Source organism: Eptatretus burgeri, chromosome 3 (genome assembly GCF_056783735.1).
Source record: "Eptatretus burgeri isolate ZD-2024b chromosome 3, Ebu_testis_v1, whole genome shotgun sequence".
NCBI lineage: Eukaryota > Metazoa > Chordata > Myxini > Myxiniformes > Myxinidae > Eptatretus > Eptatretus burgeri.
The window spans coordinates 1,414,948-1,427,804 of record NC_140963.1 but is presented as its reverse complement, the minus strand read 5'-3'; the positions used below and the strand labels follow the sequence as shown (position 1 = coordinate 1,427,804).

At 43.0% G+C, this 12,857-nt stretch overlaps 1 protein-coding gene across 5 annotated transcripts in view; it reads left to right on the top strand.

Annotated features, from left to right (window-relative positions):
* Window positions 1-12,857, top strand: part of LOC147029286 (dual specificity calcium/calmodulin-dependent 3',5'-cyclic nucleotide phosphodiesterase 1A-like) — a 413,056-nt gene that overhangs the window by 336,380 nt on the left and 63,819 nt on the right. For all 5 annotated transcript variants that reach the window (XM_085872225.1, XM_085872224.1, XM_085872226.1 and 2 more), the window contains one exon: window positions 1,015-1,116. In XM_085872225.1, the coding sequence (XP_085728351.1) occupies window positions 1,015-1,116 (102 nt within the window). The remainder of the gene's footprint in view (window positions 1-1,014; window positions 1,117-12,857) is intronic.

Below are 12,857 nucleotides of genomic sequence, written 5' to 3'. Positions count from 1 at the left end.
GGAAAAAGATTTTGGGTAAGATTCGGATCCCGATCCGGCTAATAGAATCTTTTATGTGATTCTTCACCATTGAGAGATGCGTCCATAAATGATATAGAGCACGATATCTCAAAAAGTTGTAGACTGATTCGGACGAAACTTGGTGTACAGGTTGGTTGTCTGACGCGGATGAACCTTTTCAATTTTGGTGAAGATGTGAATCCGGATATGAGAATTCTTTTTTAAAAAAAGTGATTCTTCACCTTTGAGAGAAAGAGCTGAAGCAATATATAGTACAATATCTCAAACTGTTGTGGGCGGGTTTGGACGAAACCTGGGGGACATGTTGCGTGTGCGACAAGGACTAATTGATTCGATTTTGGTGAAGATCCGAATCTGGATCTGGATACGAGAATTATTTAATTGTATCAGTGATAAATCACCATTGAGAAATGGTGCTAAAAACGATATGTAACATGAAATTTCAAAAATGTATTGGGCCCGATATGTTCTCATGGATCAGGCTTTACGTGGCGGAGGTATGCGCTCTTCCGAGTGCCTTTCTAGTTTGGGCTGGTTTTGGGCGAAAATAACACGGAGTCCTCTTTTTTGGGGTATAGATCTTGTTTCTTTGAATAAAATGTAAAATAATAACCGTTTCTTAAGTGAACACCAAATTTACGAGAGTGGCATGTGGCAGATTTGAGTAGCAAATGTGTGGTCGTGGCAGAGTACAGGGTTCCTTCAGTGATCTTGGAGGTTATTTTTATTCTTTCCCACTCACACAAAAGTTGTTGGCTTGGTGTGGCCTTAGGCAAACGACCATTGCTTTGCCTTATTATCAATTATAGCTGCTTTTGTATAACCAGGGGCTGCAGACGTTGAAAATGCTGAAATTGAAAAGGCTTCTGTGAGGTTGTTTCTTCACATCACTTTTTTGGCCTGAACGAAAAGCTCACTGATAACTTTCAGCCTCTCATCCCATGGCCCTTTGCTCCCTCCATTCTTTAACCCCATTGCTTTTGATGTCTGCAGGGAATTTCGTGCTCTCGTTATAGAGATGGTCCTTGCCACAGACATGTCAGGCCACTTCCAGCAGATCAAGTCGATGCGAAATGGGATTCAGCAGCCGGAGGGGTAAGTGAAACACGTCCCATCACATGGAACGAAAATGGGTTTTCTTTTTCAAAATTCACTTTGATCTTATGCAAATAAGACCTGTTCATTTCACCATGAGATGATATCTATGACAATTTGTATCATCATGAGTCATAACCATTTATCAGATCCACCACTTGTGTTAACAATACTTCTTTACTTGTACTTTGCTTTTATTAAGTTTAATCTCTCTATAATTCCAGCTGTGTGTGTGTGTGTGTGTGTGTGTGTGTGTGTGTGTGTGTGTGTGTGTGTGTGTGTGTGTGTGTGTGTGTGTGTGTGTGTGTGTGTGTGTGTGTGACCGCTGTTTCTCGACAACCACTGGTCCGATCTAATTGAAACTTGCCGGGTATATTGCTGGGGACCTGAGGATGTGCCTTTTCAAGGTTTGATATTAATCGGACAAGTGCTTCCCAAGTTATGGCCATTTATTTACCAAACCAATAACAGGACACGGTGCTGCGTAGGCGTGGATGTACGGGCACGCACGTACTAGTAACAATTAATTTGAATAGGAGACATCAACTTTCTAAAGCGGTTTATGTGATTTATCGATTAAAATAAATCTTTGAAAAAAAACTTCATGTGAATTATCTTAATGAGTCTAAGAGAGCAATTTTAATGGAGATCTCTATGAGTTTCGATTTCTTTGAGAACAAGGAGTTGATATACGAGTTCTCCCACCTTTGTGTGGTATGAGGAATAGATCTGTGCAGTATGAAAGCTAAATGTTCAATGGTTTTTGAAATATCACGTACGTTAAAGTGCATGGACAGATGATCAGTCAGTCGGTGGTCAGTCAGAACTCATTTTAACATCCCTCGTCTCCAACTTTGTCTGAGGGATGGGGGGCAATTACAAGGGCATTAATAGACAATGGACCAATTTATATTTTAGTTTACATCATGTGAGTATTCTGCTGCTAGATGCCCCCATTCCAATCTTCACTCCCATGGCCATGTGTGGTTATGGCACTCAAACTGGGTGAGCTTCTGACTTTGCCATGGTCAACTATCATCTGCCATTCTGCACCAGAGAGGAAATTTCCAATGTGCGTACCCGACTTTTGGTATTCTCGGGGACACTCAATTTCCTCAATAAACTGAATTGGTTGCTGTGTCAAAAGTACAGTGTAATCAATCGTCCTTCATGTGTTGCTGCTCTGCTTCCTCTGCTAGACTATTTCGCACCTGGTGTGTTTCCAATTGTACCACTGCAGGTCACGATCCCGTGTCACCAACACAACATATTATCTTGGGTGAGAAGTAACCAAGTTTGTCATATCCAAATGTGTAATTCACATTGGTCAGAATAGTAAAAAAAAAACCTGATCGCAACTCAAAGTAAACTATACATTTGCAGCTAATGTGAAGTGATGTAGTTGGTAATCCATCGTCAAATTGATCACTTGTTGTCAGGTGTTCCTCATCATTAACATCAGGCGTTCCTCTTAACACACCCATAAAGATAAAATCACACTTTTCATACTGTAGAATACAGATCTATCAAGAATGACTGTCAGCTTAAAATAAAATTGTTAAAATTTCAGTTGAAGATCGCCGAAGAATTATATTTGTGTGTAAAGAAGGAAGATTTTTAAGTGAAATAGCTCTCATCACTCGATTACAAAGGTGTGGTAACTGAAGTATAATCAACAAGGACAGATAAATGTCATTACATCTGTAATGGACAAACCCAGGACAGGAAGACCCAAAAGGCTGTCTAACAAGGATGAATAATACTTGAAGATATCCCCAAGGAATATAAAGAAGAGAAGTGTTGCATTGATAACAGAACTGGACAGGAGGGTCATGTATCGTTGTCCACTCATCAGCACGATTATGGTCACATGTGTAAGAAAACCTCTGTTAAGAAAGGAGAACAAGAATAAAAGGCTAAACTATTCACAAGAACACAGAAATTCGAATATGGAACAATGATCAAAGGTGCTTTGGACCGACGAGTCAAAGTTTGTTGTTTCGATCTAATCAGAGACAGTTTGTGAGATGATTACAAACGGTTGTAAAGATCCTTGTTTGAAGCCAACAAATAAACATGGAGGAGGTTCAATTCAAGTTTGGGGTTGCATATCCCCATGTGGGGTTAGAAAATTGCTTTAAATTTATGTTCTCTTTACTCGAGCAAGGTTCATGGACCATACTCGTGAACAGATCATTGGAACTGCTGAAGCAGCTTCTCTTTGGCTATTTGGCAAAATCTGGATGGGTCGCCACTCCGACCATTTCTTGGAGCACAGCTGACTACAGCAAGGTACAAACAAATTTTAATCCACCATGCTATCCCCGGTGGTGTAAGAATGCTGCTGTGTTAATTAGGTAGGGTTTAAGGCTAGTTTCTCCCAGTATGTGATTGCCCTATGTGACCTTTTCCTATGTTTTTGCATTTATAAAGCCGGCCATAAAAAGACCACATTTTACAACAACAATTGCAACAATGACTGACATGGCTGCTGACGGAGTCCGAACACAATCGGCAGGCTAAACCTTGCCCCCAAGAACGGTCACCGGCAGTGTGGCCCCCGAGGTTCATGATTGGTCGGTGTGACGTCAGAGAGAGTATGATCACGTAGAGACGGTGGTCGGAACACAGTGGGTCTCTTTATGGCTCCTCCTCGACATGGACAAGAAGGCAGTATGAGTGTCATTGTTCGTGCTGTGTGAATTTGTTCACGTGCTAGAGTCAGACACTTGCCATTGACTGTTCGGCTGAATCGTGATGTTATCCGCTTTATGAGGAGAGGAAGAGAAGAAGAGGAGCACGTCTCTCAGATATAACTCGGCAGTATCACAAAACCTGCGGCAGTCAACCAAGGACCTGTTCAATGTAAATATATAATACCTGTTGTATGTTTGAGGAAGAAGGCAGCACCATTTGCTGTGAGCAGACCTGGTATGAGAGAGGAGCGGTGTCAGCAATTTCGATCATGGGAAGGAGCTTTGATGACGGCTGGTGGGCTGTTGGCATTGGGGATCGCCCGCCTGAAGTGGTCTCCTGTACATGGCTCCGGAGAGCGTCCTCGGGTCATCTGTTGCGTTTCCTGTGCGAGGAGCGACATGGCACCATTTTTCTGTGCGTTTTCCGCCTTGTGGCGATGCGACTCGACAAACACCAGGCTCCAGAAAGTCATCTCTGAGTACAAAGCTAAGTGCCAGCATTAAGGGGGGAAATTTCTTTTATTTTTATCTTTCCCCTTGTCTGCTTTTGTGACTGAGTGGAGACATTTCAAATTAGGATTTCGTTTTACCTCATGTTTCATTGTCACTTGATTTATTTTCACTATAAATCCTTGGTTTATGTTTATTCATCCATCATTTGTTGAATTTATTTGTGTTTCTTTACTCGTGGGATCGAGAATAAACCCATGTGTTACCGTTCTGGCGAAGCACCTCGCTGCTTCCTCCCGGTGCATACGCCACAATGTCCAAGGATCTCGGCTGTTCACCTCCAAGTTAAAAACGTTCAGCTATCCGTCCAGGCTGGTGCTAACCGGCTGGACACGACAACATGTTTGGTAATTTTAATAAGATTTTCTTTTTCAGAAAGGTATATTTACATTGAACACAATGTTTTACTCTCCTTGTGGATCAGAGTAGAAAAATACGGTCACAATGTAACGGTGAGCATTTCAAAAAAGCTCGTACCATCGAGCAAATTACACGGCTCTCATTTAGATACAGCCAGCTCGTTCACTGATTTGGAAACGGAAAACAAATTTGCTGTTCTCGCTCCGGGGGATGATGACGATGTTCCTGTTCAAGAGCAGGATGAGCACGAGCATGAACCAAGAGGGCGGTGTCGTGCCCCAATAAGTAGTTGTGACCACCTCAGTGGTTGCTGATATCATTCATGGACATTGAAAGTGAGCCTATGTTGGTCCCTCTCCCTACTAAAGGTGTAGTGTCTGAGACATCTGTGTTACAGAAGTGGAGTGTGTGTGTTTGGCTCTGGTAATAGCTTTCCCCCTCCCAGCAGAAATGGAAATGCCTGCTCTACCTGTGCTGCATGGTTCTAATATGGATCACCAATCAGACTATGATTCTGACGGAGCCTCCTCGGTTGCTTCTGGTGATAGTACCGAAGTCTGGACCGATCCAGGCTTATCTCAGGAACTGGAGGGTGTTCCGACTGTGCCCCCCCCCCCAGGAGGTCATAAATTTTTTACAGCACACCTTCCATAAGAGACATGTTCAAATTCAAGATTCCGTTCCAGACATGCACAGTTTTTGTTACCTCTGGAAAGTGGCTGCTCCTTCAGTCTGAGCAGTTTGGCATGACTGAGCCACAAATGTTTCATCGGAAGAAGTGGGTTTTGAAAGAAAGGAAACTACTGCATCCATCACCATGCCAATTGACCGATGTCTTTTTAAAAATTCCACACTATGGCTTTCTCGATTGTTACTTTAAACATTAATGGAGGACGTTCGAATTTACGCAAAGCTGAAGTTAAGGAGCTTGTATCGAAGAACCACATTGAATTTTTACTCTGACAAGAAACCAGATGTAGCTCCTCCTGTGTGAGCGAATGGGAGGGAATGATGAAAGGAAGGTGGTTCTTCAGTAGCTTAGAGTGTCCCAGAGCTGGGGTAGCTATCTTTGTACATCCCTCTCTCTGTAATGTCATTGTTGATTGTAATGAAATTATTAAAGGATATTTAATCTCACTCACCTTCACTCTTAATGGTTTTAAACACACAATACTGAATATCTATGCAGCAAGTGACAGTTCGGATCGAACTTGTGTTTTCACACAGTGAGAAACATCCCTCACACACTTAGATTTTAATGGCTTTGTTTGTTTAGGAGGGGATTTTAACTGCACGATGGATTCTACCATTGATCGCAATGGGAAAGAGCCTCACCCAGCGAGCATTTTGCCCCTGGCAAGGACTTTGACAACCTTCTCCCTTATTGACATTTGAAGGACTTGTAATCCATCAACACGACAATATACGTGGTGTCGGTGTTTAGATGGCTGTCTATCCCTCGCAAGGTAAGACCGTTTTTATATTAATAATGATTTTTAAAATATTCTGACCCACACTGGTATCGTCCCAAGTGGTTTCTCAGACCATCATATGGTCATACTTCATATTCACCTTCCAATTCGTAACCGAGGTGCTGCCGACTGGACTTTTCATGTAAGCCTCCTGGAGGATCAATTGTTCCTTGATACTTTTCGTGTTTTTTGGAGAACTTTACTCCAACGTAAACCCTCCTTTCCCTGTCTTGTGTAATGGTGGGACAATGCCAAAGCACAGATAAGATCCTTCTGCCAGCAATACGGAGCTTATCAAACTCGACATGACTCTGCCCTTCAATCCCTGGTTGCCAGAGAAATATTATCTTTGCAATCCAACATGTCAGCCTTTAACACCGAAAGGACAAACTTTTTGCTGGCAAAGAAAAAAGCCCTTCTTGCTGAGCTCTGTGCATAGCAAGCCAGGAGAGCTCTGATTCGTCTCCGAATGGAAAATCTGTGTCACTTGGATACTTCCTCCAAGCTCTTCTTCGGACTGGAAGTTTGGAAAAAAACGAGTCAGCACATAACCTCACGAAAGACGAAGGAAGGAAGAATAACGCACTGCCAAAAAGATATCAGAGTTTCACTCAAGAATTACTTCTCAGAACTTTACCAAGCCAAGAGCATTGATAACGAGTTTGTGGAATCCCTGACTTCTTTCCTCCCTACCTGATCAGAATCCATACATCTACAACTAGACAAGGAAGTAACTTTGGAGGAACTTCAGGCTGCCCGACATACTCTACCAACAGACAAAACCTCTGGTCTATATGGAATGTCTGCAGAACATTACCAAACCTTTTGGGACCTCCTGGGATCTGAGTTACTTGAAGTTCTAAGTGACGGTCTACGATCGGTTCTTACCAACCAGCTCAGACCTGTGATTGGGGAAATCATACACCCTGATCAATCTTACTGTGTTCCAAAAAGAACAATACATGACAGCATTTTTTATTGTGCATGACTAGAAGATAACCCACGCAGAGCGTGGCATAACACGGATGTGACGCTGCAGTATATCACAAAATGAGTGCCTGTTATCGAAAAAGGCAGAGCATACTTACTCATGTTAATCCAGTCCACTGTAAACGATGTTATCCGTGTAATTCAAGCCATCATTGGGTTGACTCAGTTGTGGCAGTATTTTGATACACCCCATCGATTGCGCACACGATAACGCCATATACAACTGACCGTGTAAGAAGACGGGATTGGTCAGATTAATGCTCAGAAAAGTGAGAGTTTGTCCCTGGCTCTTTTTTATGGTCATCGCATATGCTGGTCCTGTTGGGAATTGGCGGCGTCGTAGATCAAAAGGCAGTCCAGAATCCGATGGGGTGAGAGTTATTCTGGGAATGAAGACGTATTTACCTGTCTTTTTGCCGGTCATGATCTCGGCCTCGATCAGCCGGCTTCCAAGGCTGATTATGCGCAGTCTCGTTCCGTTCAGTAATCCATTAGGCTGGTCCAAATTTCTGAGCAGTATTATTGGGGTTGACACTCAAAGACAAAAGAGTTTATGTGGTGGTAAGCCCGATGGTGTTACTGAGTTTAAGAACTCCATCAGACGTCAGAGGTACGTCTGTCCTGGATCAGATACGCTGTCAGCACTGAGATGTGTCTGCGTTTCACCAGCCGGGAAGGTTTGTAAGACTTTATTGGTGATGATGTCAACATCTTCGTTTGTCGGACACAGTATTGCTCTGCTGTAGTCGATTGTAGTCAAGTCAGGGAAAACAGACCTGATGAGCTGGTTGACGCCACCAATAACGGGATCAATGTAGATTTGTGACGATAGGCGTATTTTGCACTTCCCTACATCTGGATTTGTAGGTTTTCTGCCATCTCCAATCGACAGCAAGAAAGTTTGAAAATCGTTGACAGATTGGTTTTGGTGAGACGGGCCCATCAGAGCTCGCATGTTAATGGTGAGGTGAAATAATTGAACCTCCTGCCAGAGGAACGATCTCTTCAGGTTACTTTCGACAATGTCCGCCTCGCGTCCATGTCTGATGACTGGTAACACTCGTCTGAAATCACCACCCAATAGGACGATCAAGCCTCCGAAAGACTTTTCCGTCTCCATAATGTTGCACAACGAGTGATACAAGCATTCGAAGACCTATTTGTGCATCATTGGAGCTTCGTCCCAGATTATGACAGACGTTCCTTTGATCAGTGTCGCCAATGCAGAGTTCTTTGGAATATTGCACGTGCTGTGTGGCTGTATATGTATAGGTGTTTTGAATTGAGAATGAGCAGTTCGACCTCCATCCAACAACTCAGCCACTATCCCGGAAGATGCTACTGCGAGTGCGTTGAGCTTCATGGAACGAACGCTGTGTAGGATGGTGTTGTCAAGAAACGTTTTTCCAGTGCCCCCAGCGCCATCGACGAAGAACACTGCCCCATTCTTCATTGTCACATTTTCCATCACCGCTTCGTATACCACCCTTTGATCTTGAGGAGTCTGCAGTTGTGATCCGCCTTGTTTTCTTCTGCTTGAACATCATAGTCAGTCATGAGAAATAAGGATGAATCATGTTCGGCATTGGTCGTGTGGCTGAGTTGGGGCATGTCAGGGTAATCTTGCAATGATTTTCCATTGTAGCGCAGGAGTTCCTCGATGGCTCCGAGGGTCCTGTTGTTTAATATGTGATGCCAGCACGGTTAGCATTGTTGAGTATGTCCTCGCTAAAACATTTTCTGAATGAGGAGAATAATTGTGCAGGTTGGGCAGGTTGGCAGAATATGAGAATAGTGATGAAGAGAGTGTGCAGTTGAGTCGGGGAAACCTGACATGGTGGCCTCTTCGAAGCAGTCATGCCATTCGTGGTCATCTTCCAAGAAACCTCGACCCAATGCTGTCGCTTTGAATGTGTCCGCAATGGTGCCGTCAGGGAGTCACCGTAGATCTTCGAATGATGTACATCCAGGTGAATGATGCAGCAGCAAACGAAGATAGAATCGTTCACCTTCGGATGGACTGGCACTGGATAAGCATCCCATTGTGTTTCCCCATTTCCGAGGCGACCATTTGCTGTTCCACGTGAAGTGTTTTGGGAACTCGTGGTATGGAACAGAACGGGCTTTGGGATAGTCTTGGTTACAGATAAACCATGCGGTGAGGGTTGTTTTTTTTGGTGTGGTCTCAAGCTTTTGCAGCCTGTCCAGGAACATAGACGATTCTATTTTGGGTTCGGAGTATGGATATCCAAACGTTGATTAAACGGTGATCGTTCATGTAGATCGTAGTGGAACAAACGGCAGCAGCCTTCACATGCGGAAACGTACCTCGCGTCCACAAACCGGTTAATCTCGTTCACATAGTTGTCAGTTTGTTATTGATCGTCTTCACATACAGCGGCCATAATACGATCTGGTCCTTTATAGGCATATTTGTAGAGATACTTGACTGCCATGACCGTCGAGCAGACTTCAACGTTGATGTGGGCGTTATACTTGGAGGACATGTACGGGTTATAAGGAACAACCCAGCGGTTATCAACGTTCACTCCGTTTCTTTTGTACCTGAGGTCTGGAATCCATTCTTCTGTATAACGGGGAGCCATCGTGCGTGCTTCACGTCATTTCACAGAATTGCTTGGGGAATTGTTTAGTGCATTAGCCTTGTTCCATGCAAGGCGATCGAGGATTGGCCGTGCCGCATGGTCCGTGTATCATGTTCTGTATGATTACGTTATGCAATCGAGTCTACGATGGGTCGGGAATTTCTGCCTTGATGAATTTGTCATAACGGTCCGGTGATCGAGGCTTACTTTCTTGGTGGAGAATCACCAACGTGTGAAGGTAAGGCAACCCTCGTTTCTGAAATTCCACTATGCAGACGTACGCGAGAACCTTTCCGAATATTTTACCAACCACAATATCGTGTAGGAAAGCCTTCTTCTTTTGATTGAAAACTCTGGCTACGATGTCTGGTCGATCAGCGGCAACCTGATTAGGGAATAACGCCTTCTGGATTTCTTCCCATTTGGGGTTTTCACGTTAATGTTAAGAAGAGGTCAGGTTTCGAGTATCGCCGAACGATAGCCATCGAATCCTGATACAGTTGATACATATTTCGTGGGCTTCCAGTAAATGACGATGGAAGGACAACTCGGCGACCGATTGAGGCACCATCAGTATCCCCAGCGGCGACTGCATCAGATAGTCCTTGATACAGCTCCGCCCGCAATTGCTGTTGATTGTGGTCGACGTGGTTCAGGCGTCCTTGTTCAACCTTTGCGAATTTATCGACAATATATTGTTGTAGTAATTTACCACTTTGTAGTATTACATTAAAGTTACTTCGAACCATCAAGTGGTAAGCATAAAACTCCATCGTGCTTGTACACTGATCGTAAATCTGATAAATGTGCTTCTATAAAATGCGAGAGGAATTTTTGGGGAAAAGTTGACAAACCACTTTTTTTAATCATAATTTGGGTATGCTGAGTCCATTTTTGCTGTCTGTCACCCTCTCCTGTGACTCTAAATTCCTCAAAATGGCCAAAAACAAAATGGCTGCCAAAGATGCTATTTTACTGTATTTTTTGCATACCTCCCTAAAGTTATCACAAAGTTGAGTAAGACTGCTGTCATTGATATCTATGTTGTCACATGTGAAATGCACAAACCTATCTGGTACAAAGTTTGGAGGTGTCACTGCTCCTGTTATATTGTTCATGGATTTCAGAGTATGTTCTGCCAGAGCTGTGTCAACCTGCAGAACATTGTCATAGCCAATGATGTGACCAGCATTGTGAAAGAGCAGCACCAGCTCCTTTGATCTAGTGGCTTGGTGTAATGTACATGCTTGGGCGTCCAGCGTTTTCCACCACAGACATTGTAAACCAAGTCTTGTCCTATGCTCAGAATTATACCTTGAAGTTTTAATTCACCCTGGGATATTTCCTCTTCTTTGGTTTCTTCAGTTTTATCTTCGATATTTCCAACTTCATCCTCAGTTTCACCAAGATCACCCTCGAGAAGACCCTGGCCACCAAAGAGCAACCGAAGAAACATAAACAGATTCTCAGGAACACAGGATATTGCTTCATCCTCACTAATGTTGAAGCCTTCATATGGAGGTTGGGCCATTATTTCAGATCGCAGCTTAAACACAACATGTACCATTTCCAGAAACAAGTCATCCACTGGCTGATAAGCAGGCATGGTATGGGCATCCTCATCTTCAGCTATCAACTTTGAAATTGGGACATGTCCATATTTTCTTGGCACCAGCAATGTTTGTCTGTCTTCAACGGCTTGGTTGTGCATAACGAAGAACTCAAAGAAGTTGCTTATATATGATTTAAGCTTTTCCTTGAAAGATGACCTCCTACTAGTGAAACATGCGGGAACGTCAATATCAGCAGTTTCAGCCAAGTGACAATATCTTTTCCACACCTCAGATAACTCGAGAATTTGAGCTAGTTTTGCTGCACCCACCAGTTCTTCCATAAGCCATTGTATGGCAAGATCTGTTTTTTTTTTTTGGTGTTTTCCTTTCTTCTGGATGTATTTCGGAGGAATTGTTTGTTGCAGTTAGCATGGTATTTGCCTTCAGAAGCTATAAGATCATTCACACCAGATAAACGTATACTGACTGGTAAGATGATCATAATGAGAAGCTTCAAGGATCTGCTAGCTCATCTTCAGTGTGGTCACAGATGACAATTTGGCCTTAGTGCTGCCATCCTGACAGAACATACGGGCCTCCCAATCAACAGGCTGTATGGAGCTTCGAAGTCTGGAGGATGGTCTAGAGGGCAGATCACCAGCTGAAGCACTTGTTCCAGCTTCACAGGATTCAGAGCAATTTCGATTTTTAATCTGGATATGTTTGTTTTGCTAGTAAAACTGGCATAGCAAGATTTGTGCCATACCAAGGAACCAGGGTTGGTAGTAAGTATCAAAACAAGTCTATCTATTGCTATTCTGTTTTGACAGTCTCTATGTTTCCGTCGTATTTGCACAGACTCTTTCAGTTTGGTTAATCCTTGTTCTGTAGCACATAACAGTTTGTCACTTTTCTTCTCCTGGCAGATGATGCATTGTGTGACATCAGTGGATCTGTCTCTCTTAAGATTCAGCATTGGCTCCATATTCTCATTTTTGTAGTGGCACATTCATCATATGAAATTCCACATGAAGCACATCCTTCATCGAAAACAAAAGAAAAATGAGTTGGTGCATTTCATCACTCAACCCTATAAGCGCTTTCTGGTGATGGTGATCTGAGCGTAGAGTAATTCAGCTTTTTTTTGTCACACATATATGGAGCAAATATGTGTTTCTTGATTAAAACTACGATTGGAAATATTTGGGCCAAATCAAATACTTTATTCCTTAAAACTATGAACAGTTAAACTCAGGATGTACCTTTGAAGTCGATTCAGGAGAAATAGTTGCTGGCCATGGCAGCCATCTTGAAATACAAGATGGCCACCATTGCCACTAATTAAAATGCAGACAACATTACATTTTGATAGGACGAAGAGTTTATATATGGTGATGTGTTATGCCTATGGATGACACTTCTGAACTGTGCATTTGACCTCAGGAAGACTGGAAATAATAGCTAAAATAACGTTTTGGCGGCCATTTTGTTTTTGGCCATTTTGAGGCATTTCGAGTCACAGGAGAGGGTGACAGACAGCAACAATTATGATAA